The sequence below is a fragment of the Acinonyx jubatus genome, chromosome D3, assembly GCF_027475565.1.
Source record: "Acinonyx jubatus isolate Ajub_Pintada_27869175 chromosome D3, VMU_Ajub_asm_v1.0, whole genome shotgun sequence".
Taxonomy (NCBI): Eukaryota; Metazoa; Chordata; class Mammalia; order Carnivora; family Felidae; genus Acinonyx; species Acinonyx jubatus.
The window spans coordinates 33,475,980-33,502,628 of NC_069392.1; the positions used below are offsets into that span (position 1 = coordinate 33,475,980).

Genomic DNA, 26,649 nt, shown 5'->3' on the forward strand with positions numbered 1-26,649 from the left:
TTTATTTAAGGAAACAAGAGTAAGCATGTCTTTTAAAACTTTATCATTCGGAGCCCAGAATGAGAAATTTTCAGCTCTACCAGGTAGTTTCCCATTTAGTTGAATACTGGAAAACCATCTAAGACAAAGGTTTGATGGGGAACAACAAATACAGTCAAATGAAAAGAGGCACTAGGAAGAGTGCAGGAGCAACTAGAGGAAAAGAAACAGACTTCAAAGTCAGGCCATTAAAAGGTACTTATTTCAAGTACTAAGGAGTGAAATAATCTTATTCTATGCTTGAAGTTTTAAGTTATAAAATATTTTCTAACAAAGACTTAGAACCAGAAAGAGGGAAGAGACAGAAGTGAGAAAAGGTTAGCAGAAAACATAAAGACAGAGAAACAGTTACAAAAAAAAATTAAAGAAAAAGTCATTTAAACCAACAGTTACATAGGTCTTTTTTTAAAATATATATATATATGAAGTATGATCTTTTAAACGGCTACCTTTAATTACATGATCAAATAAATCATTTAATTTGTATATTATCTTACTCCCTTTGATTCTTTAATTCTAAATGCTTGCATTTTTCAACAAGCAGCTACTTAACAACCCCACCATACACTAGCAAAAGAGAGGTACAGGGGAATATTGCAATCTGTCCATTTTGCACTTGAACCCACAATACCATTGGCTAGCAACACAGTTTAAACTACTGATGAAACTAGGGGTCTTAAAGATATAGATTCCATTTCTTAATATTCTCAAAATTCAGAAGTTACTACAGATATTTGAGAATACATAAATTTTTAAAGGACTATTTCAAGTAGACTTTAACATTAGTAGTAAGCATGGCCAAAAAAACAATTTATTAGTAACATGACAAAAGAAACCTTTCACAAAACTTTAATTTTGAACAATCCTATACTTTTATAACATACGTAAGATTTTTTAAATGATCCCAATTTTAGAGGAAAACAATTTTCCAAAATAAGGTAAAATAACTTTTTTAATTTTTGAGAGTGTGTGTGTGTGCGCACGAGGGGGCAGGGAGAGAGGGAGGGAGAGAGAGGGGGAGAGACAGAAAGAGAGAAAGAATATGAATGAATGAATGAATGACTATGAATCCCAAGCAGGCTCCACACCTCAGCAAGAAGCCTGAGGTGGGCTCAATCCCAGGACTGTGAGATAATGATCTGAGCCAAAATCAAGAGTCAGACGCTTAACCAACAGAGCTACCCAGGTGCCCAAAATAATGGACTTTTAAAACTGATTTAGAAAATGACCATATATCAATTTTCATCAACATATGAACTCTGAAATAATACTGAAAATTTATATGCAAACTATTTAAAGATGAAGATAACAGCCCACCAAAAAGAAAAAAGCCCACCAACTTAAAACAAAGTTCTTAACTGGACATGTTAACCGTATGAGTAAAATGTGAAATTACCTACTTACAAACAAATAAGCCCAGCTAACATATGAATTTGAAATTTTCTGCTCTACTGTGTCCCTATAACCAAGCATCTTAACAGTGCTCTCCCAGTAGAAATAACTCCCTGCAGATAGTTCAGAGTCTGAGCCCATTTTCCCCGGTTAAAATGGAAAATCAGCAGTTACTGATGAATGTTAGCATAAGAATGACCACATTTAACTGTTATAAGAGGTCTTGGAAAGAAACATCAGGTCCACTTTTGTGGGTCACAGAACCCTTTAAGAATGTGATGAAACCTATATACTACCCCAGAAAATAACACATGTGAGTGAAATGTTCACAAAAATTTTACATGGAATTTTTGGGGGGGAATATGGGTGAGACAGGAAGATTAGGGTGGGTGGGGGGTGCTGGGGTATATCATAGATCCCTGAGCCTACAGGTTAGAAAGACCTGATGAAATCCACCTTTACAGACCCTCAAAAATAGAGGGAAAATTACATAATTTATTGTAAGCACTACAACCAAATCCTAAATCCAAGGGTGATTCTCCTCACGGGTATTTTTGTCTAACATCAGGACTGGGTGGGTGGTGCTACTGGTGGGGGGAGAAGAGGAATGAAGATCTTAGACATTCTGCAATGCCTGGGCAGTCCCATACAATGATGTATATCATGCCCTCATCCGACCAAATTATCATATATTCCTTCAAATTATCAAATACGCCTTCAAATTCATATTGGAAAAAAATCTCTTTTCCAGAAATAGATCTATTGTGTAAAAAAGGAAAAATTTGTTCTCCTTCCTCTTGAAAAGGTTACATTTACCATCACAGAAAATTATTCTACCAACAGTAATGCCACTCATGATACTTGAATCACCACAACACACTTGTTATCAGTCAGGAGACATTTGTAGGTGACATACCCGATTCTATCCTTATCCACAAATTTTCTTATTTTGCCCTTATTTCAAAATGTTAAAGAAAACCAGTCAGTCCAATTCAGGTAACTGTTGAATTCTCTTAAATCCAAACTTACTTGTTATTAGGAAGGTTACAAGTACCTGGCTAGTTCACTACGTCTTTTGTTATAGTCATGCCCAAACATTTACACTAAAAGGCATATTTCATTATAAATTTATTTTTTTAATTCTCTTTTAGGGTATAGTTAGGGTATTATATTAAAATTTTAATTTGGGGGCACCTGAATGGCTCAGATGGCTAAGCATCCGACTTAAGGTCGGGTCATGACCTCACCGCTTACAGGTTCCAGCCCGCCTCAAGCTTGCTGCTGTCAGCATGGAGCCTGCTTCAGATCCTCTGTCCCCACCTGTCTCTATCCCTCTCCCGCTCACACTCTCTCAAAAAAATAAACATTTAAAAAAAAAAACTTTAAAACTTTAATTTTTATGCTGGTAGGTAATTTTATATATGAATTTCATTTTGAGATAGTAAAGCAAGTATTAAAGAATATAAAATATACAAATGGGGTACTATGTCCAACAGGGTTAAAAACCACTGCATCACCTCAGTAATCTGCTTGACTGACTGAAAACTTATCCTCTGCAATGCTTAAGTGGTTAAACCAGTAAGAAAAATAAGTAGGGGCACCTAGGTGGCTCAGGTGGTTGAGCGTCGGACATCAGTTCAGATCATGATCTCAGTTTGTGAGTTCAAGCCCCACTTCCAGGCTTGCTGCTGTCAGTGCAGAACCCGCTTCAGATATTCTGTTCCCCACCCCTCTGTCCCTCCCCCCCCTGTGTTCTCACTCTCAAAAATAGATAAAACATCAAAAGAAAAGAGAAAGAAAAAGGAAAGAAAAGAAAAACAAGTAGAAGCACCTGGGTGGCTCAGTCAGTTAAGTGTCCAACTCTTGATTCGGCTCAGGTCATGATCTCACAGTGGTGAGATGGAGCCCTACCTCCGGGCTCCAAGCTAGGCGTGGAGCCTGCTTAAGATTCTTTCTCTCCCTCTCTCTCTCTCCCACCTCCCCTTCCCCCTGCACCTCCCCCGCTTGCATGCACAGTTTGTGTGCTGAAAGAAAGAAAGAAAGAAAGAAAGAAAGAAAGAAAGAAAGAAAGAAAGAAAGAAAGAAAGAAAGAGAAAGAAAAGGAATTACCTTAAAGTCAGGATAGGGATCAACTTTGCAGAGAAAGAGATAGTAACTGGGATTGGGTACAAGGAAGGTTTTTAGAATAATAGCCAAGTTCTAGTTCTTGTCTTAGGCAGTGATTACATGGGTATTCGCTTTCTGACAATTCTACAAACCATACATATTTTTCATTTATGCAAAACAATTTTTTTTAGAAAAGCTGATCCTTGATGTAACCTATAAAAAAAAACCTGAAAACAACAGTGAAAAGCAGTTTGGATGAGAAAGTGAACATCTGAAGCAATTTATGTAAAAACCAATATTCATGTTTTGAGGACTACTAAAAATCCCTGTATTGAGGAAAATCCTGTTAGGTGTCTAACGTAACTGCTTAGTTTAACATTTACAAACAATTACTAAAAGCGTCCATTTTTTTTATTTTTTAAAATTTACATCCAAATTAGTTAGCATATGGTGCAACAGTGATTTCAGTAGATTCCTTAATGCCCCTTACCCATTTAGCCCATCCCCCCTTCCACAACCCCTCCAGCAACCCTCCATATTTATGAGTCTCTTCTGTTTTGTCCCCCTCATTTTTATATTATTTTTGTGTCCCTTCCCTTATGTTCATCTGTTTTGTCTCTTAAAGTCCTCATATGAGTGAAGTCATATGATTTTTGTCTTTCTCTAATTTCACTTAGCATAATACCCTCCAGTTATATTTCATTCTTTTTGATTGCTGAGTAATACTCCATTGTATATATACCACATTTTCTTTATCCATTCATCCATCGATGGACATTTGGGCTCTTTCCATACTTTGGCTATTGTTGATAGTGCTGCTATAAACATGGCAGTGCATGTGTCCCTTTGAAACAGCACACCTGTATCCCGTGGATAAATGCCTAGTAGTGCAATTGCTGGGTCGTAGGGTAGTTCTATTTTCAGTTTTTTGAGGAACCTCCATACTGTTTTCCAGAGTGGCTGCACCAGCTTCCACTGCCACCAACAATGCAAAAGAGATCCTTTCTCCGCATCCTCACCAACATCTGTTGTTGCCTGAGTTGTTAATATTAGCCATTCTGACAGGTGTAAGGTGGTATCTCATTGTGGTTTTGATTTTTATTTCCCTGATGATGAGTGATATTGATGAAAGCGTCCATTTTAAGATGACCTCATAGTATACCAGTCACCAATCACAGCTACCATACATACATCCTATGTTAGAGATGAAATTTTAGCTTATATGTAAATTTCACTATTTATATTCCATATAAAACAAGAAAATTACACAAAATAGTTTACATTTATGTGTACTCATCAACTGGAAAAAAAAAAAAAGCTACAGTCAAAATAACCTTACCTTTTACAATTACATGGGTTGTCTCCTCCTTTAGTCTCACTTTTAAGCAGCCACCACATTTTCTGTCACTTTCTAATTCCAACTACAATTGTTATTACTTACAATTGTTATTCCAACTACAACTGTTATTTTGTTATAGCCAAAATCCTATACCCAGAAACAAATTCTAAAAATCAGAAATGTAACACACACAAATATTGTCTCTATGTAAAAAAAAACTCTGAACATAAATTTGTAAAAACCTGGAAGCTAAAATCTCAAAAATGTAGCACAAGTTGAAGTCACCTCATCCAGAAGGAGGTCCCAAGTGGGAATGGCCTGCCTCCTTTACCTAAAAATATTTTTCCAGCATGAAATACCCTTTATACTCAGTATACCTAAAATGCTAGCATTCAGAGCAATGATTTCCTTCTAAATAGTGGGACCCTTATTCTCCAAACCGACAATCTTAAAAGGAACCCCAATAAGCTTAAAAAAGTACAACCACTCTGACTAAACAATTTTTTAAAATGTTGTCACCCATCCACATTTTGATACGAACTGCCATTGAAGTTTTCTTGAAATGTCAAGATGAGTTTAGGTGCAAAGAAAACTGAGTTGTGGAAGAGAACAGTTGGCTTTTTCCCCAACATTGTATTGAAAATTTTCATACAAAGAAATTGAAATCATTGTAAACAATCATATATCCATTGCCTAGATTCTACAATTAACATTTTGCTGTATTTACTTTAAGACTTATCTATTTCATCTCTCTGCCCATCCATCTTATTTTTAATGCATTTCAAAATAAGCTGAAGACATCAGTACACTCACTTCTACTAAACACCTCAATATGCGTATCAATTTGAGTTCACTATTTGCTTACTCTGAAAAGAATCAAATTTTAATTCATGATAAGCAGTAGTACAGAGCATAGAGCATTTTAGAAACAGAAAAGGCCTCTGAGGGGCACCTGGGTGGCTCAGTTGGTTAAGCATCCAACTCAGCTCAGGCCATGATCTTGCAGTTCACGAGTTCAAGCCCCGCATCAGGCTCTGTGCTGACAGCTCAGAGCCTGAAGCCTGCTTCAGATTCTGTTGTCTCCTTCTCTCTGCCCCTCCCCTGCTCATGCCCTCTCCCTCCCTCCCTCCCTCCCAGCCTCTCTCAAAAATAAATAAAAGCATTAAAAAAGAGAGAGAGAAGAAAAAGGAAAGAAATGCCTCTGAGATGAAGCTTAAAATAAGCAGGCAACATACATGAACATTAATTCATGAACTCTGTGACTTCCATTTATTTTTTTTTCCCAATATATGAAATTTATTGTGTGACTTCCACTTAGATGACCTACTCAGAGGCCTATTAGGAGAGAAGTCTCTACTGGCCTCTAGCATTTCTACATGTTTTGCCAATAGGAGGCCCTGGGGCTTTCATCCAGACTATCTTCTCAAGGATGTCTTTAAATAGTGAACAGTCTTGGAAAACAATGTCTCCTTCCTAAGGAGAGAACAGGTTTGCTTACTGGCTAGTAAAATAGGTCTTCCTCTAAGAAAAAAGGTCAGGTAAGTTTCCATGTAGCCCATCAGGAAAGATTCAGGCTCCCTGCGCTCAAGGGACAGTCTCAGCTATGACACAGAACCACTATGGGAACAGCATCTGCCTAAACTGAACCCCTGTGTGTTGCCCTTTGAGGAGGCAAAGGAAATTAACACAAATATAAAGCTCGTGCTGTATGTAGTGTCATGAAGAATAAAGTCCTTTGTCTCTAAACCCGGGGATCACATATATCTTTTCTACCAATATTCATAAAATTGTAGTACACTCAATTTTTAGACCCTTTAGTTCTTGACAAGATCTTTCTGAGTTCTTGGCTATAAGGAACAGACTCAGTTAGCAGCCTCTGTATGATTAAAAACAGACAGTGCAATGAACCAAAGCATGAATCTTGGAGGAGAAATATGACTGACCATACAATTCACACAATACATAGTCTATACCTCTCAATGGCACTTCTCACTTACTTTTTTATATATGTCTTATCCAACAAAACTACAAGCTCCCCTAAAAAGAAACATTCACTTCCTCCTTGAATGAACTGAAGTAATTAACACAGACCTTAAGTCATAGTAGCTGTTCAATATTATTTGTTAAGTAAATACACACTGGAAGTATCGTTGGGACAGTCACATGAATTCTTTTTCATCAACATACAACAATGACAAAAATGTCAGAAATATGTATGTTCTGTTTCAAATGCTATGACTCTAGGTCTTCATAAGTCATTTATGTTGACCATTACATTTTTACTCCTTCATCCTTCCTTTATTGAAACAGAATCGGTAAAAATTCTAATAAGGAAAGCTGGATGCTCAGCTCAAACACATAAATAATTCTGCTGCAGCAAAGCAGGTGATGACTACACTTTATTCAATGTTTCCACAGGTTTTAGCAAATTAATAGCTATATCACTGATTAAACAGTTTTCCAGTTACATGAAGATGACACTGAATACCTGTCATACTAAATTATGTATGTGAAGTAGATACAGTATAGTATACAGAATATCAATTAAGAATTCGCACAGTAATAGTAGCATGGCAGTAGTAACAGTAAAAATAGTGTTAACAACAAAAAAATTTTTATAACAGCTAGCCTTTATTGAGCCTTCACCCTGTATCAAGAACTTTGCATGAATTATGTCCCTCATAGGCTTTAACAAGACACTTTATTATCCCCATTTTACAGATAACTTGCCTGCAACAAGTTAAAACACCTGTCATAAACTACAAAGCAGTGGAAGTTGATCGTCAAACCTGGTCTGACTCCAGAGCCTGAACTCTCATAAATTCTATATGTATTTTATGCAAACTACCTAGCTACAATCGCTTCCTAATTCATAATAAGCATTCCAGGCAGATTTCTGCAGCAATAAAGCATGAAACTGCAGTCAAATCATTAATATATGATAATGATTTTTAAATGGATATATTTCCCTTGGTCCCATATACAGGTCAACAACTGAGTATTTCCTGAAGTATCATAAACACTGAGAAAATATCCTGTGTTTTACATCCAAGAAAGCCCTATAACATTTTCTTTAGAATTTTTAAAAATGAAGTCACCTTAATTTATTTCATTTTCTATATTTTTTTTCAAACACATTGAAATCTCAGACTTGAATGTGGGGTCCACAAAGACTGGGTCTTTGTTCTGTTCTCTACCATATTCCCAGCAGCTGTAAAAATCCCTGGCATAGAGGGTAGTGAATAAATACTATATTGTACAAATATTTTTGTCCAAATAAACAGAGTACTACTTTCTGGAAAACAAAATGAGTCAATGCTATTCAAGAAGGTTTTAAAAACACTAAACATATTTTGTTATAAAGTTTCACTAACATTAATTATAAAAATATGGATCCTGACATTAATAATGTATCATGAATACATGATGAGAGTGCATCACAAAAAAATCTCCAAAATACACTGAGTACAGAAGTGTGTAGCCATTCAAAAAGAAAAAATCAATTTTCCCATTCTAGGGTCTTAAAATCATAGTTAAAAGAATTCATCAATAAGCAGGAACCATGTCTTATTTCTCCTCTACCACTTTCAAATAATGTAGTAGTGTTCTGATCACACAGTTAAATACTCACTCATTACCTTCACATGGAAAAGCACCTAAGTAAAAAGTCAAAACATCTATTTTCTTTGTTCCTTTGGAAGCCTTTTGGAGAGGGAGGGGCTAGCTCCTGTCATCAATGGTGTACTATGACTTTCATAAAAACTGTAACACAGTACACTGGTTTTGAGGCTTTAGAGCTAAAACTATTAACCAGGTGATTGACCCCGACCAAATCACTTGACTTCTCCAGGACAGTCTAACCCCTGCAGTAGACAGGGGTCATTAGTAGACAGAATGACCTTCCAAGGCTCCTCTGGGCTTTAAAATTATGTAACATTACGGGGGCGCCAGGGTGGCTCAGTTGGTTAGCATCCGACTTCGGCTCAGATCATGATCTCACGGTTCATGAGTTCAAGCCCTGCATCAGGCTCTGACAGCTCAGAGCCTGGAGCCCGCTTCGGGTTCTGTGTCTCCCACTCTCTCTGCCCCTCCCCTGCTCATGCACTCTCTCTCTCTCAAAATTAAAAACTAAAAAAAAAATAAAGTGACATTATGATCAACTTCACCTACTGCCTATCTTCTACTCCATGGTAAAATGGCAGATAATTCAATCCTAAATTCTCACAGCCTTATTAACATTTTGCATAAAGTTATTGTAAACATTTTAGAAGTGTTTTTTCAGACCTTTTGATGCATAGGCTGTTCACTCTGACTTTAACAATCCCAGTGTCTTGAAAACAGGAAAGAGAGCATAAACAATAAATTATCTTTTCACAGAAATGAAGTATCCTTCTGATTTGTAACTTTATACAAATTATGTCCTTCCACTGTGTAACCATCTACTAAAGAAAAGATGCACACACACCTAAAAAATTATTTGAAAGAGAACATTTCTATTCACAGCCAAACATAAAGGATGCACGCTACTTAATTTAACATCTTTATTAAAATAGAAGTGCTCCCTATCTGAAGAGTTTAGAAAAGTTTTTAAAGTCTAGATAAGTAAGATGGTAGGAAATAAAAGGAAAATGCATATTTGGAGAGAAATTAAAATAAATGTTTTTAGCACCATTTACAGATCTAAAATTCTTGAAAATATCTGTACTATGAGAAATGGTAGTATTAACAAAAATACAGAATATAAGTATGCAGAATTATACACACAAAATATATAAAAAGAAATATATCAAATGTTAACAGAGATTATTTCTAGGTGGTAAGATTGAGTAATTTTTATTTGCTTTACACTTTTCCATCCTTTTTCAATTCTCTACATTAAGCACTTATTTTATAATCAGATGGGACTTTTAAACATGTACACATATTAGTTTCATTTGTTCATGAAATCTTTTATTTGTAACGTGCTGGAGGAAAACTGAAAAGATTCAGAAAAACACATCTGAGGATTTCACTGTTATTGAAGTTTTTGGCAGTGGGAAAAGTACTCAGCAAACAAGACCAAGTGATTCATCTTCCCTGGTAAGTTATAAAGGTAATTTTTTTAATAGAGAAAACTAAACAGGAAACAAAGATACCCTATACCTTTAAAAGTATGGTAGTCACTCCAATTCATGTCAGATTCTCCAAGTACTAAAGTAAATATATATATAAATGGATATATGTATGTACACGGATATGTATGGAAGCACAGAGCTACAAAATAAAAGCTGTAAAAATGCAGGCCCATAAGAAACCTAACAAATTGTATTGCAAGCTAAGTATTTTAAAGTACTCTCATGTTAATTCTTTTTTAGTTAATATCTATTTGTAAAAATGGTAACTGAATTTAATCACACCCTTAAAAAGCTAAAATACACATTAACTACACTAATTCATTTAAACCTGAATTTTGAAAACAGTACAAAATGTTCACGATTACTCTAGTTATAAGAACATTCCAAATGCCAGTGAAAAGCAACCAGGCAAACTATGTCATATCAATGACAAGTCTTCAAAAACATCTATGTGAATCTTTTTCCCATAAAAATTTAAGACACTGGTTTTAGATTATTTTCACAAAGTGAAGTATGTGGACAATCATTAAGTTGAACATATTTTCACAAATTATGAAGTCCAATCTTGTTTAATCAATGAATTTATTATGAAGAACAAAAATCACACTTAAGAGTTTATTGTAAAGATACAAAGAGTCTCTAGGACACAGGAAATGAAGTATAGCTGGCCTCAAAAGAAGAGGCTGCATTCAAGAGAAACTGGTTCCTGGGACTTCAAGATCTCTGGCCTGCTTTTCTCTCCCTCTTCTCTCTCAACGGAGTTGCTTCTGCTTAAACGTGGCACAAATCAGCCTGCTTTAAAGACCTAAAGCCTAGCATCTAAACTAAGTGTGTTTAAAGGGGCGGCATCAAAATTTTGACTAATCAGTCATCAGCATATGTATTGGCTGGCCCTGGGTTAGGTGCTCACCATGAAACAATCAACACTGGGGGAAGAGGGATCCTAAAAATCTATCTGCTGCTTAGAGCCACCTGGCTCTTTAACAGAATCTATAAACAGAAGCCATTCTCAGAGAAGTAAACACCCCCAAACAAACTTGTCATACTTCTTACAAGAGACCATCAATTGATGCCAATAGCAAGAGCTCAAAGAAACGACACATTTATATAGTTATGATTTACAAATTAGATTTAGATATATAAATAAGATCTACTTTGAGATAATCATGGTTTTCTATTTGTCTTTATATACCTTGATTTGTGATCTGTTACTGGAAGGTTGCAAACATTGGACTTGTTTTCTATTTATCTTTCTATAACTTGCCCTATTATTAAAAAAAATTAAGACCTCAGACTGTTAACACTTAAAATATTAATTAAAAATTAAACAAAACAATACAGGAGGGACAAATGAAAACCTTCTGATCTCATCTTCCGAAGCTATCTAGTAACAAAACAATTTTAAGTTTTTCTCTCTTATAAAAAAAAGAGTTCACTGTATAAAAAAAGAGTTCACTGTAGAAGTCCTGGAAAACAGAAAAGTAAAAATACAAAAGACACTCACATCCTAAAGTAGAGCCAATGACTTGTTAATATTTTCTTTCCAATCTTTTTTCTTGCACATATTACCATAAACAGGCTCATATTTATGCAACTTTTTAATGTGGAAGTAAGGCTGTTACCACCAATCAACATCACTAAAACTGGGAAAACCAGACACTGTCTATCCCTGATGTGACACAATTCCATCCATGAATTATTTTTACCACCAAATACTGACCTAAATCTAATCAAGCCCTCAAATCTAAATCCAAATTTACAGGAAAGACATCCCACACATACCTAGACTATTTGACAATTCAACCACCTGATCTTCTCAACAAGAGTATGATTAAAAAAAAAAAAAAAAGTGGGGGAAGCAGTGTTTAAAATTAAGACTCGGATACACGACAAACAAATGCAATGCGTAAGCTGAACAAACCAGCTAAAAAACAGACATACAAGGGAGACCGGGTGGCTCAGACACTTAAGCATCAGCTGAGGTCATGATCTCACCATTCCTGAGTTTGAGCCTACTTCAGACTATACATTGACAGTGCAGAGCCTGCTTAGGATTCTCTTTCTCTCCCTCTTTCTGTCCGTACCCTGCTCGCTTTCTCTCTCTCAAAATAAATAAACTTTAAAAAATAAAAAACAGAAGTACATACAATTGGGGAAATCTTCAACAGGTTAAATATTAGATGATGTTAAATAATTATTTTTGGTTTTAAGATAATGACATCACAACTATGTAAAGAAAATGTCTGTTTATTAGAAAAGCAAACTCAAGTATTTCGGTTTGAAATGTCGTTATCCAGAATCTATACAGCAGCTGGGGCGCCTGGATGGCTCAGTAGGTTAAGCGTCCAACTTCGGCTCAGGTAATGATCTCACAGTTCGTGAGTTCGAGCCCCACCTAGGGCTCTGTGCTGACACCTCAGAGCCTGGAGCCTGCTTTGGATCCTATGTCTCCCTCTCTCTGTCCCTCTGCCACTCACGATTTGTCTCTCTCTCCCTCTCTCTCGAAAATAAACATTAAAAAAAAAAAATACACAGCAAACAAAAACTAAACAAATATAAAATGCTAATAATCATTAAACTTAAGTATATGAAATTTAAGTATATAAAAGTTCATTATGCTTTTACGAATGTTTGAAAGCTTTCATAAGAAGTTTTAAACTTTTTATCTAGTAATCTGTGTCCCATTTCAGTTATAATAAACAAGGATTTGCATACAATAGCTCCCTTCTTACATTTAATTTTCTTCTAAAACAACTTTTTAAGGTTGAGGATCCATCCTGTATTAACCACTTTCTCCTCTGAAAGGCAGATAAGACTTCAATGAATCTATCCAGGTTAAGATACAAAAGCACAAGAAAAAGATCAGGAAGTGCGTCTAAAAAAATAAAAGGGTGCTTACTAAACTCTCTTCACAGAACATCTCTGCATGGTAAAGGATGGACTTACTTAAAGGAAATTAAAAGGTAACTAATACAGGGGCACCTGGGTGGCTCAGTCCATTATGCATCTGACTAGATTTCAGCTCAGGTCATGATCTGAATGTAGTGAGATCAAGCCCCACAGGTTCCACACTGGGCCTCTGTACTGGATGTGGAGCCTGCTTGAAGATTCTCTCTCTCTCTCTCCCTTTACCCCTCCCCTGCTCGCTTTCAGTCTAAAATATAAAATTAATAAAAGGTAACTAATGCAGTAAACCAATAAGAAAATTACCAATACTGACAATCAGAAAATATTAAACTCTGAAGTATAACTCAAGTTTTCCCAATTCCTTACACTATAAAACCCTGGATTGTGGGTAACTTGGTCTGCAAGTGTTCCGCAAGACAAGCAAACATTTTCAATAAATTTCAACTTGATAAATGAGTGATATATTGCGATACGAGTAGTACATGATGCCGAACATCACATGATCACAACTGAGCCAATGGTTAAATTTGCTTTGATATACGAGAGCTTTGAATTACAGCAGGTTTCCGGAACAAATTATGCTCACAAACCAATGTTTTACTGTATATTATTTGTCTACTTTACTGAAAAATCGTGTTTTCTTTTTGTTCTCAGATGTCACACATATTCAAAATCCTTAGGGCCAGAACACCCAGGAAATCACCTAATCCTGCCTGTCACTCCACAAATGAAAAAGGTGAAGCACAAAAAAGAAAAAAAAATCTATGGTTAGTCAGCTTTTAACAAAATACCCTATTATCCCTTTCCCGAAACTAAAAAATTTTAAAACCACAACTACCTGCAAAGGCAGATGAAAAACCCTACAGAAAAAAGATCCAAGACGAAAAACATGGGAATTATAGGAGAAACCACTGGAGTCCTATCCATACATCAACTTTATTGGGCAATCACCCATGCCAGATCCTGTTACCATGGATGTAAAAATAAAAGAAATAAATATATCCTCAAGTAGTTAACCTAAAGTTTGGGAGAGAAAAAATACGTAAATATAAATACTGTGTTATGTGGTATGTAAGTGCTGATTATCACAGATAAGCACAGGCTTCAATAGTGGCCTGAAGAAAGCAGTGACCAACTTGGACTGCAAGAATCCAAGACTTCACAAAAGGAAGAGATTCTTGGAGACTCCTTGTCAGATATGAGGGAGAATAATATTCCGGACAGAGCATGTGCAAAGTCTTGCAACAGCTTAAAGTGTTTGGGAAAATGGTTTCATATAACCTAAAGCTATGTGTAGAAGAGAAATGGGGTGGCAGGCAGTGGATTCTGGACTTTTTCATCTACATAATGGGAAAATATGCCAGGTTCTTTATTAACCAAGGGAGCAAGAATATGAGGTTTGCATTTTGCAAAGGGTAGTTCTAGCAGCAGTGTGGCTAAAGAGAGAGACACTAGAGAAAAGCAGGTCTGTTTACAGACTAGTAGAGAAAAGACAAGAGATAATCACCTGAAATAAATAATTCCCCAAAGCCCAGACTTCTCCCTGAAAAACACATCCATATAACCAAAACCTACCAGTTACCTTTTCATTAATATCTTGGAGGGTCCTAAACACATCTAACATACCTAATGAGATGAGGATCCTCATCCTACCACTCTCCCACAACCCCAAGTAAAATGCACATGGTCCTCATTCAAATATCCACGGTTTCTTTTTTTTTAATTTTTTTAAAATATTTTTGAGAGAGACAGATCGTGAGCAGGGAAGGGGCAGAGGGAGAGAGAGGGGAGACACAGAATCTGAAGCAGGCTCCAGGCTCTGACCTGTTGGCACAGAGCCCAACGTGGGGTTCGAACTCATGGACTGTGAGATCATGACCTGGGCCAAAGTCAGACCCTTAACCGACTGAGCCACCCAGGCGCCCCTCCAGTGTTTCCTTTTTTAGCTCAGCACACAGCACCACCATTCCTCCAGTTACATAAGCGAGGAATCTCAGAGACGGCCAAGATACCTGTACTCTCTGTGAGCATATCTAATAGACCAAGTTTCACTGGCTTGATCCTCCTGAACTTTTCACCATCTCTAATACCAGTCCCTCAAATCAAGTAGTCACCTCTTGCCTGGACTGAGGAAACTAATTCATCTCTATCTCCCTTCTAATACTACTTTACGTTACCACAAGTATGTATGTATGTATGTATGTATGTATTTATTTATTTAGAGAGAAGCAGAGACCGTGTGAATGGGGGAGGAACAGAGAGAGAAGACAGAGAATCCCCAGCAGGCTCAGCACTGTCAGCATGGAACCCATGAAACTGTGAGATCATGACCTGAGCCTAAACCATGGACATTTAACCAACTGACCCACCCAGGCGCCCCCAGAATTATGGCTTTTTTTAAATACAAATGTGATTATCACTCCATTCCCTCTATTTCTACCATTCCACCCACTTAAATCTCTCAGTGGGCTAGGATAAAAACAAAACTCTTTAGTCAACCTACAAACCAGCACCACACTCACCTTGGCTGTCTCCACTACTGTTACACTGACTCAGGCTTGTAAATAACATGAGATATTACTTTAACAGGTTAAGTAACAGTAAACGCTTCATGTTCCCTCCTGCCACAGGATCTTTGTAAACACATGTTGCTTCCACTGTATTTTTCTTTCTTTTTCACCTAGGTTAATAGCTTCTACTCATATTAGAAAATCTTAATCCAATTGTGTCTTCCCTGACCAGGAAGATATTTCTTTTTTTTAATTTTTTTTTTTTTAATGTTTATTCACTTTTGAGAGAGAGAGACAGCGCGCAAGCAGGGGAGGGGCAGAGAGAGATGGAGACACAGAATCCAAAGCAGGCTCCAAGCTCTGAGCTGTCAGCATAGAGCCCAGTGCAGGGCTCGAACCCATGAATTGTGAGATCATGACCTGAGCCGAAGGCAGACGCTTAACTGGCTGAGCCACCCACGCGCCCCCATTTTTTACATTTTGATAGCACTACACTCCTCTTCATAGTTACATTTCCTTCTTCTAATTAGGCAGTTAGTGTCTATCTCTCCCATTACAACTGCCTCATGAAAACAAAGATTGTATTTTACTCAAACTGTAATTCTAACACTTATTCAACACTTACTACATAGAGCAGAAAGTCAAATCTTTATTGTATAAACAAATTAAAATAAGTAAATTTAAAAATAAAGCTTCATTAAAGGGTACAGATTCAAGAATTATCCCTGGGATGCAGAAATACAGATTTTAATTAGTAGACATACAGAGTATTTCTGTATGAGTAATCACGATGCCACCAAAATATTAAAAAGATGGGAAGACGCACGGGCTTGGGTTGTAAAAAACAAACAAAAAAAAAAAACACCTGTTTGGGATATGCTGAGTTTGAAGTGTCTGAGTTACAACTCAAATCCAGATAGTCACTAAGTAATTCTAAAACTGACAACAATGTCCCAATTAAAATACAAATTTGAGGGACACCTGGGTGGCTCAGTCGGTTAAGCACCCAACTTCAGCTCAGGTCATGATCTCAGGGTTCATGAGTTCGAGCCCCCTGTCTGGCTTCTGTGCTGACAGCTCAGGCCTAGAGCCTGCTTTGGATTCTCTGCCTCCTTCTCTCTCTCTGCCATTTTCCTGGCTTGTGCGCTCTCTCTCTCAAAATTAAACAAATAAACATTAAAAAAAAAATACAAATTTGAGTGTGTACCAACATGTGCAAAGAGAGCAAGGAAAAGAAAGAGAAGCCATCAAAACAATGAGACTGAACAAGGAAAGTTTAGAGATAAAACAAACAAATCAGAACCTCAGAAACATTAGCATTTAAAAAGCCCACAAATGAGACAATAAAGGGAGCAAATTAGAAAATTAGAAGTATATGGAAGTGAAAACAATTGTTTAAAAAGTGGAAATGCCGACAATGTCAAGTGCCAAAGAGAGATAAAAATTGGAAATGATCAATGTGGTCGGCAATCAATAAGCAGTGAGGAGAGAGTAGTACTACAGTGAACAGGAGGTGAGATACAGGACAGATAGTGAATGAACATGGACTATTTTTCCAAGAAGTTTGACTGCAAAGGAAATGAGGGACAGGGAGGGACATGTACCAGAAGGACTTGGGAGTCAAAGAAATATTTTGTTTGCTTCTTTTTAAAATGAAAAAATTAAGTGTATTTATATGTTTAAAAGAAGAACCCAGTGGTTGAAAACATGAGAGGGAAAATATCTGAGGGAACATGGTCTAAGCGTTGAGTCATGAGGGATTTTACCTTAACAAAAACAGCAGAACAAACAAGCTTGGATATGAGGAGGGTTTTTCTTTCTCAGGCAAGAAAGTATGGATGTGTGCAGATGAGCAGGTGTTACAAGAGAAGACAGCACAAAATGGAAGGGCTTAAATGCCACACTAAAAAAAAAAAAAAAAATCAGACTTTTATCCAGTGGGCAATCAAGAGCTACTTGAAAGCTTTTAAGGAATGGAGTAGTAAGACGTCATCCGTGGCCCAGGAAAGGGGGGAAATCACCTCAGGGATCTGATGCAGCCACTGTGAAATAGGAGCTGATGCGAAACACCTAAAAATGTGCCAAGTATCTGCCAAGAGCAAAAGTACTCTCTATCCTCATTTGTACTTCTTAGTAACGTGCTACTCAAAGATGCTCTGGCTGACACACCACAGGTTCCTGGGGTCCTCAGAAAGCTTAATTTTCTTTATTGGCATGATATTGTGACGGGCCACCTTCAACACAACGGTTTTGCTCTATTTTCCTTTCTCGGATTATTAGTAGGAAGAATATGTTCACAATTTATTTTAGCATTTTCTAAATTTCCTTCTTCCAACTTTTCTCCAAAACTACTAGTAAGTAGGAAAAACAAAATGTATACTACAAAGGAAGAAATTTCATAATAGTAAAAAATTTAAGGACAAAAAAAATAGCCTCTCATATGTTAACCTCAAATTTCAAACCTGAATTCTGTGTCAAATTACTGCCAGGGTTTCGACATAATTTGAAAATACCTACCTCTTTTTCATTAAACCAATGCAACAGAAGAGCTACTGTAGAATTCGTTACACCATTATAAAAGCACTTTCGTATATTGACAATCATATCAAACAAAAAAATTTTTTAATATTGACTTATTTTTGGGAGAATGCAAGCAGAGGAGGGGCAGAGAGAGGGGGACACAGGATCGGAAGCGGGCTCGCGCTGACAGGCTAACAGCAATCAAGTCTGGATGTGGGGCTTGAACTCACGAACCTCGAGATCATGACCTGAGCCGAAGGCTGGACGCTCAACCGACTGAACCACCCAGGTGCCCCTAAAACAAAATTTTTAAGTAAGATACAAAGGTATTTAAAAAATGCATTAAACTGGTATCTGATTCTCCATAATTGTGCAAAATGCTGATAATTTGTACCAAGATGATTGTTAGGCATGTGACAGAAAAATTCACCACCTATTCTCAGAATGATTAAATGAGTCACTTAAGAGAATCCATCCTAGTCAAACGTAGAGTTCAAACTAATTCGAATAAACCTACTGAATGATAAAGAATTTTGCAAACTATCTTTTAATAGACTTAAACTAAAATTTACAGGTGATTTAGGGCAAGTCAGAATGAAATGACTTTATAGCCTTATCAAACTAAGCATACATTGTTGATTCTAAATGAGTCTCCTAGTGTTGAAATGTGCAACTGAATACATCAAAGCAAATGATTTACCTCTGACTAGAAGAATAAGATTAAGAAAGAATCAAATGACACCAAAGGTCACCTCCCAATTCATCCTATCCCTCCTCCTTCCCAATCCTCTCCTTTATCCCACCCTAGAACAGAAGCACACAGCAAACTGACAGGGTACTTAAGTATAAGCCACATGTTCTCTCCCATCAGGGGTTGAGTAAACAACCACTCCCTAGCCCAATCCTTCCCCCCAAAATGAAAATAAGCCTCTTCTAAGAAAGCTTCCTAACGGGCGGGCTTCCTTCTTCATTCAAGTGTTGCCTCTTGTTACAGCACCTATCTGCCTTTTACGTCTCCCTCACTAGTCTCAGAGTTCTTCAAGGGCAAAGATAAAACCTAACAGTTTACTGTTTAACCGTATACTTTTCCCACTAAACTACAATCTGTAAATCCTTTCCCCACCTTGTTTAGCACTCAAGGCCTAAACAGAAACTAGTAACTTGAATTAGTCTTAATCAAATCTAGGGATGGCACAAAGCTTTCAGTAAGTGTTCGCTAAGTGGCCCAGCTGAATGTGTTTCTATAAACATTTCAATGAAACACTTTTTTTAAAGTCAATTTTAAAAAGTGGTTATAGATGTCCAAACTTTTAAAAATGGTCCTCGTGAATTACTTTCATCCTAACACAAGAAGAACCTGTTCTATAATCATAAGTGATAACTCTTCAATACCTGAAGTAAGTGAACTATATGAATATTACTGTGTAGGGTTTTAGGTGGTTTTTTTGTTTTTAGCTTGTTCTCCACTATTATTAGTCTCTTACTATGGCAACATTACAACTTCTCTAGGGAGAAAGCTTCAAACACTGTAGACATTTCCTGGCCTAAAACTGGCTTTTTAATGATTCTAAGTCCCTAATGGTAATACACACATGCTCATCTAGTAAAAGAAATTTACTTTGTAAACTCAGCCTGTCAAAAAGTAAAAGCAAAAATTCTTGTAACTTCTCAAAAATATATGTTATATACGATTATAGAGATTTACATTAAATTCCTCCAACCAAAGATAATGTCTACCTAAAATAAGTTAATTTCATGATTCCCCAAAGGTGTTTTTTTTTCTTTCAGCTAAAGCTATGTGACAGCATGCCACACACATGAACTTGTTACAATAAGACGCACTTAGTGCCCCTCAAAATATTTAAGAGTGGTCTTGAAACCCTTACTAGAAAAGGAGCTCACTTACATTTCCACTCAAAGATATTTGGAAATGTACTACAAAGCTTACAAAATAAAGAAGTTACACAATATTACTCTCATAATACCAGAAGACAGTATTTTAAAATCCCTGAAACTATTCAAAACGTTTCCTATGGAAAACAATTGTTTTTCCTTTGGACTCAATCTTGTACAACAGCGAAGGATTTCATTTGTTTTAAGCACTGGAATAGCTACACATTTCACAAAAATTTTCTCATGGGAGCTGCTGAAATTGAAATACAAGATAAGGAATCATCCAAAAGGCGATTCGCAATACACTTAAATGAAGACAGCAAGGAATCTGCTTTTGGATCTCCACACACTTTCAGTATTCCTAAAAAGAAACTAGTTTAACTCTCTTCCCTAAAGTACCCAAATGGGCCAAGGGGCCCCTTAGATTGTTCCTCAGGAATCACCAAAATCGGACTAACAATTCATCACAGGCGTTGCTACAAAATATACAAGGACGCTCCAGAGCTGAGTAACACCTCATCGGCCCCCACATAAACCGCAACGCAAAGGCAAAAGTCACCAATACGGAAGATTCCGCAGCAAATAAGCTAAGTTAAGGGGCTAAACAAGAGCAGACAAACACCAGGTCCGCCCTGCACAGAAGGTGAGCTGAAATGTCACACGGGAGGACCAGGAAGACGTCTACTATTAACCTACTACTATCAATTCCCGGGCTGACGCATAGCCTTCCTGCCCGCACGCGCTTGGGTCTCTGCCAACACAACCGGGTAAGTCATAACCAGAGAACTTCACGGGCTTCTCCGCCTCCCTAGCGCTCCAGGTACCCGACAGCGAGTTCTAAACAAGGTAAAAAGGGAGGCAGCAACTCCCTCTGCGAGGGCCGGCTCCACCCAGGCCCTGCTCGAGGCCGAAGGGTGGTTCTCTCTCGGAACCGAGTCCAGGGCCGCCGCACCGCTGCCTCGCCTCTCGCCTCCCACCGCCGCTGACAGCCGGCGCCGGCGACCGACGCACTTGCGCCACCCCCAGAGCCCCCCTTCCCGCCGCAGACTGGAGCGCACGCTCTAAGGTCACCGCCCACCCACACCCTCCCAGACAACGCCCGACGGCCCTCGGGGGCCAAGGACAAGTGCCAGGCGCGGGCAGCGGCGCGGACAGCACCCGGGAGGCGCCCCCGCGGGACCGCAAGATGGCGGCGGCGGCGGCGCCTGGGCCGGGCCCCTCCGCCTCGCCCCGGCCGGCGCGCGCACCGAGGCGCGAGCGGGCGAGGGAGGGAGCGGGCCGGGCGCGGAGCAGGCGGGCCGAGGGCAGAAGCGGGGCGCAGCCGGAGAATGGAAAAGTGCCGGGCCGTGGGGGAGGGGACGCTCACTCGCGGCCAGCCGCCGACCTTCCCTCAACCCCCCCCCACCCACCCTAAATCTCGCCGTCCGCCCGCCCCACCCCGGTCAGCTGCCCTCTCCCTGCCTACCTTTGAATTTGAGGTCTGTGGGCGGGTCGAGGACCAGGATCTGCTCGTGCTTCGCCATGGCCCCGGAGGCGGACGCCATCGGAGAGACAGCGCAGAGCGGGGGCGCGCCCGCGGCGGCGGTTTGCTAGCTGGGGGCGGGGGACGACGGCGGCGCCGGCTCGGCCGAACTCTATGATGCGGCCAGCTCACCGCTCCCGAACCCCCGACGCCTGCCGCTCTGTGGCCGGGCCACTGGGCCGCCCGCTGGGTCAGCAGCTCCGGGTCTCACAACTGACTCAACCCCACACCAGCCGCCGCGGCCACGCGCACTGCGATCCTCGGCGCCCCACGTGACGGCCCCTGCGTGCCTACGTGCGCGCCCCGGTGGCCGGGAGCCTCTAGCTCTCGTCCCGCCCTCAAGTCCTGCCCAGCGCGGCGCCGGCTGGTGCGCCTGCGCAATCTGGGCCTCTCGGCCGCCGGGAGCTCGAGCTGTCAGGGGAACGGGTGTGGGCTGGGGGCGGAGCTAAGCCCCGTGGCACCGACGCGATGCGCAACGCAGGGCAGAAGGGCGCAATCTTTGGTCACGTTTAGCTCCGATTACGAAAGTGGAGTAACTGCTATAGCAGCACATCACCATCTTCCAAGTGAGAATGCCTAGTGGAAGGAAAGAGTGGTCAGGTTCATTCACTACAACTCCCAGCATACCAGTGGGGCCTGGCCCTTGTGCGGCACTGCGCGATGCTTGCTGGGAATTGTAGTAGTGGCTGTTTGTGGGCGGGAAGGAGACTGAGGTCCGTTGGCGGCGAATGGGGTGGGGCTCGCTGACGCTCATTTTTGGCTCTCAGATATCGTCTCGTCTGTGCTAAGGAGAAAAAAAAATTTTTTTTTTGAAAACTGACCCGAGATCTCCCGCTTAGAAATATAAAATATGCCCTGTGGAAAACAGGCCAGGATTTGTCAATCTGTTCTCTAAATCGACCCATCCCTCTGTTGGTAGGGCTACATTCTCTGTCGTATTCCAAGCCAACGTCTACTGCTTCCTGAATTCAATCCAGTGATGGAAAGCAAATGAGGAAACACACCACGTTTAGGAAGCAAACGCGGCGTTGGAGAAATCTGACAAGGCACATTTACCAAGCTAGAAATAGAAGTCAAAATCTACAGCGTTCAGTTGCTGGCGTCTGTTCTTGGGTTTTATTAATGATAGACCAAAACCGAAACAGTTGTTCACGTTCCCGTATTGGAAATGAATTCCATCTGCATCGTTATGATAGCGTGTAGTAAACTGAACCAAATGAGGAAAATCTCGTGAGCAAAGGTGGTGACAAATCTTTCCCCGATTGCCAGGGTAATCAGGGACAGGAACATCAAATGAAACAAATGAACGTGCCGTAAATAAATCTGTCCAGTGCTACTTGAAGCACCACAAAAGAAAGGACATATTGATGCTGCCACCACGAAGGAGGAGCCCAGTTTGTCTTGAAAATAAATGAGCAAATGAACAGTAATCTAAGCTTAGGCACAAAGTCCAAAGTTTTCAAGTGCAAAAAATGTATCAAAGCCCATCTGGGAATAGCTCTCCAGAATAGCTAACCTAGCATCCGCAGAAGATTGCACTACACAAGAAGAATGTATCTTAAGCCGTGAAAAACCTCGGAGGATGGGATGGGAGTGCTTAAATAGTTTGAAAAGTATGTTCTAAATTTACCTTTCCTTTGATTTCTTTTTATTCACAAAATTTATTTTGAAATTTCAATCATCATTAAAGGAAAATACAACGATTGTATGTTTATCAAAAGAGGGCTTAAGGTTAAAAAAAAAAAAAAGGTAAGGTTAACAATTACTCCATAGGATGGTGTCTCACACATGTTTAGTTGTGAACCGACAACCCGAAGCTGTCACAACTTCCAGTATCTTTGCTTGCCTCGGAACTGTTATCCATGGGCAAATTAGCCTTGGCTGAACTGGCTTCTCCACGGCTAGACAGACATTTCTCTTACCGGAAACTATTTGGGAATCCCAGTGTACAAACACCAATTAGCAAGTATAACATGCTGAGGAAGTTCTCAGTCACTTCCATATGGGACAACGGTTGCCCCTTTACCATGAATTCAATGGGAAGCCTGAATTGGATGTATTCCAGTTTTCCAGTCCATTTAAGTCATCACCTTTGGGATCAACCGTTTTTGTCTTCTCAGTATGGCTTCAAATATCATATAGATATAGGTCTTAAACTCTATAAGAATTTATCTGGTAGTCTAAGAATACATGAAACATCTTTGGAATAATTCCCCTATTACTATTTTAGAGCATTAAATTCATAATGACTCAGAGTCCTCCTGAATCGTCTATTCCTCATTAAATAGTGCACTATTTAAGTGGCTTCTGCTTTGGTATTTATGAATACGTTTCTTCCAGCAGTTCAAAGATCCTTACAAACATCATCACACTCTTCTCAGAACAACTGAATATCAGCAAGTTTTACTTTTGTTAAATAGAGAAATGAAAACGCAGGTGAGAACATCTCATGGCAGTAATAGAGCTAAACTATGGGGGAGAAGTTGCCCAATTCTCCATCCTGTGCATTTTTGCCTTTCCCAAAGCCGCAACGAAATGAAAACTGAAAATGATTAAGAGAACAATGTTCATTGTTTGCGCTTGCTCTCTCACTCGTGTGCAATCCCTCTCTCTCTAAGGTTTTATATATATATATATATATATATATATATATATATACACACACACACACACATATATATATATACACATATATATGTATATATATAAAGAGAACTTTATATAAAGTTCTCTTAAGGTATTAGCAAAGAGAGAAAGTATATATACATATATGTTGAGTATATGTATACTCAAGTATATTTCTCTAGCTACTAAGAAGTTTTTATGAGTCTCAGAAGTATGAAGTCCTTGAATATTACTTCAACGCACTTGAATCACTAATAATATTCACCTTTGGACAGATTATCTCATAGGATTGGCAAGGATAAAAATAAAAGTTACCAGTACCTATGGTAACAAAGTATAACCATCTTCTCCATAGTTAAACACGTTAAACTTTATAAAGGTGCTCTGTGATTTTGAATTTGTATATGATCAGTTATTCTCAGTGGAATACAACTCAGTAAACACTGAAACGCTCATACCTGCAATAAACATTGAGGCAGTAAAGCGTGTTGAGTAAGAGTACAGACCTTGGGTCTGAACTGCTTGGTTCAAGTCCTGTTTACCACCATATGATCTTAGCAGCTTACATCACCTCCCTGTGCCTGTTCCACATGTGTAAACTGGGGAGGCTAAAAATACCTACATCTGAGGCTTGTTGTGAGAATGAAATGAGTTAACACACACGGAGAGCTTAGGGTGGTGCCCGGATCCAGCATTGTTGCCTTATACATGCTATATGTGGAATTGTTGCTGTGTGCCCGGGACCGTGGTAGGTGCTGGTGGCATAATGGTGAGCCAGTAGACATGGTCTCTGCCCCTGTAGGGCTACATCCAAGCAGGAGAGACAAACATGAAGTAGCTCTCTTGTGGCTAGGATTCTGTTCTTGAAGTAAGTTTGAGTAGTAAAATACACTCCAACGAGATTTGAAAGTTAGACGTGAGAGTAAAGGCCAGCTTTCTGTCCCTTCTGGCTGTTTTCTGCTGAGGCAAGGCGAGGACCCCCAGACACTTGCAGTTTTCTGCACCAACACTCCAGCAGCCATTTACTAGCTTGCTTCCTGGATGTCAAGAGACCGTTGTTACAGGTCAGCAGGAGCAGCGGCCCTTTCTTGGCTCCAGCTTCCTGATCCCTGGGTCAGAGGCAAGAGGTGCAGCCTCAGAGACGGCAGCTGCCCAGGTGGGGCAGGTCAGTCTTGCCCTGGAGTCACTCCTGGAGAGCCTCATCCAGAGCCTGCTTCTCCACCCCTCCCCCAAATTTTATAAGCACCTGCTTCCCTTCGATGTGTTCTTTCAGCTTAGGATGTTAGAGTATTGCAGTGAGGGAGGCAGCGGGGAAGCCAAGAGTGGATCAAGAAGGAGGTCAACAGGATGGAAATCTGCTGAGTAGCAAGTGACTCCTGACTGAGTAACAAGGATGCTGCAGGTAAAACAGGAATGAGGCTGAGTCAGTGCACACAAAAACATGGGTCTAAAACAGAGAGACATCATAGAGACCGACCACTGACCAAAACAGGTACGAGGCCCGGAAGTATCACTGGGATGCAATGTCATGTAAATGTGGATTAATTGGTGGTGCTTATTGTGGCATATTTGTCAGACATCCGTGAGAAATATAGATCCTCAAAGAAGGCAGATGGGAGTCTCCCCAGACAAAATCGAGGCTGGAAGAAGAGTTAGAAAAAGGACTTATCTTGGGGGTTTTTCTTTTTATAACCATTTAAAACAGTTAAGAGTGTGAGATTAATCATCTTTGTTTATGAAAAATCGTTTGAAGACTACGCGTTTTCTCAGTTAATCTTTTCTACTGTAAAAGCAACATGTGTCATTGTAACAAATGACATAATCCACAAGCATATGGACAAAAAGTTTCTTCCTACACCTCCCAATTTCTATTCCACTTAGAGTAACCCGTTTAACTGCCTGAGTTGTGTTATCACTCTCTAACTTTATCCATACTTATACAAACATAGCCAGTTTGCTTTTTGGTGTGTGTGTGGTTTTTCTTTTCTTTTTTTTTTTTAACACGAATTCTAACATATTACCATACCATTGCTTTATTCACTTTGCAGTATATTGTTGATATCTGGCCAGGTCTTGGCATAGATCTAGCTCAGTCTTTTTTTTTTTTTTTAATTTTTTAACGTTTATTTATTTTTGAGACAGAGAGAGACAGAGCATGAACGGGGGAGGGGCAGAGAGAGAGGGAGACACAGAATCAGAAGCAGGCTCCAGGCTCTGAGCCATCAGCCCAGAGCCCGACGCGGGGCTCGAACTCACGGACCGCAAGATCCTGACCTGAGCTGAAGTCGGACGCTTAACTGACTGAGCCACCCAGGCGCCCCTCTAACTCAGTCTCTTAACAGCTAAATCCATAGAATAGATTACCCTACTATAGAACTCTTTGCTCCCTTATTGGTAAATATGTAAATTGATCTAGGCTTTTATCACAACCAACAGCACTGCAATAAGCATCCTTGTTTGTGTATCTTTATCATAGAATGCTTTTATTTCCACAGGGAGATTTCCAGTTCTGGGATCACTGGATCAAAGATATTGTCTATTTCAATATATATTGCATACTTTTATCCAAAAGGCTGCAACAACTCACACCTCCATCAGGAACAGAGTGAGGATGTCTGTGTCCCCCATTGTCACCAGGCCCTAGTGTGGCTTTTAATGTGTTTTCTCCCATGAATACAGTTA

The 26,649-nt window shown here is 39.4% G+C and overlaps 1 protein-coding gene and 1 long non-coding RNA gene across 3 annotated transcripts in view; both read right to left on the reverse strand.

Moving 5' to 3' along the window:
• Positions 1-21,592, reverse strand: part of VAPA (VAMP associated protein A) — a 44,292-nt gene extending 22,700 nt beyond the window's left edge. The window contains exon 1 of one of the 2 annotated variants that reach the window (XM_027068471.2): positions 21,286-21,592. In XM_027068471.2, the coding sequence (XP_026924272.1) occupies positions 21,286-21,364 (79 nt within the window). In that variant the 5' untranslated portion in view covers positions 21,365-21,592. The remainder of the gene's footprint in view (positions 1-21,285) is intronic. The other variant, XM_027068472.2, reaches the window with a different exon arrangement.
• On the reverse strand, positions 5,480-21,279 carry LOC128312300 (uncharacterized). Its single transcript, XR_008291380.1, has 2 exons — positions 20,645-21,279; positions 5,480-18,222 (listed from the first exon to the last, which is right to left on the reverse strand). It is a non-coding gene; the product is annotated as an uncharacterized LOC128312300 (long non-coding RNA).
• Positions 21,593-26,649: the final 5,057 nt, after the last annotated feature.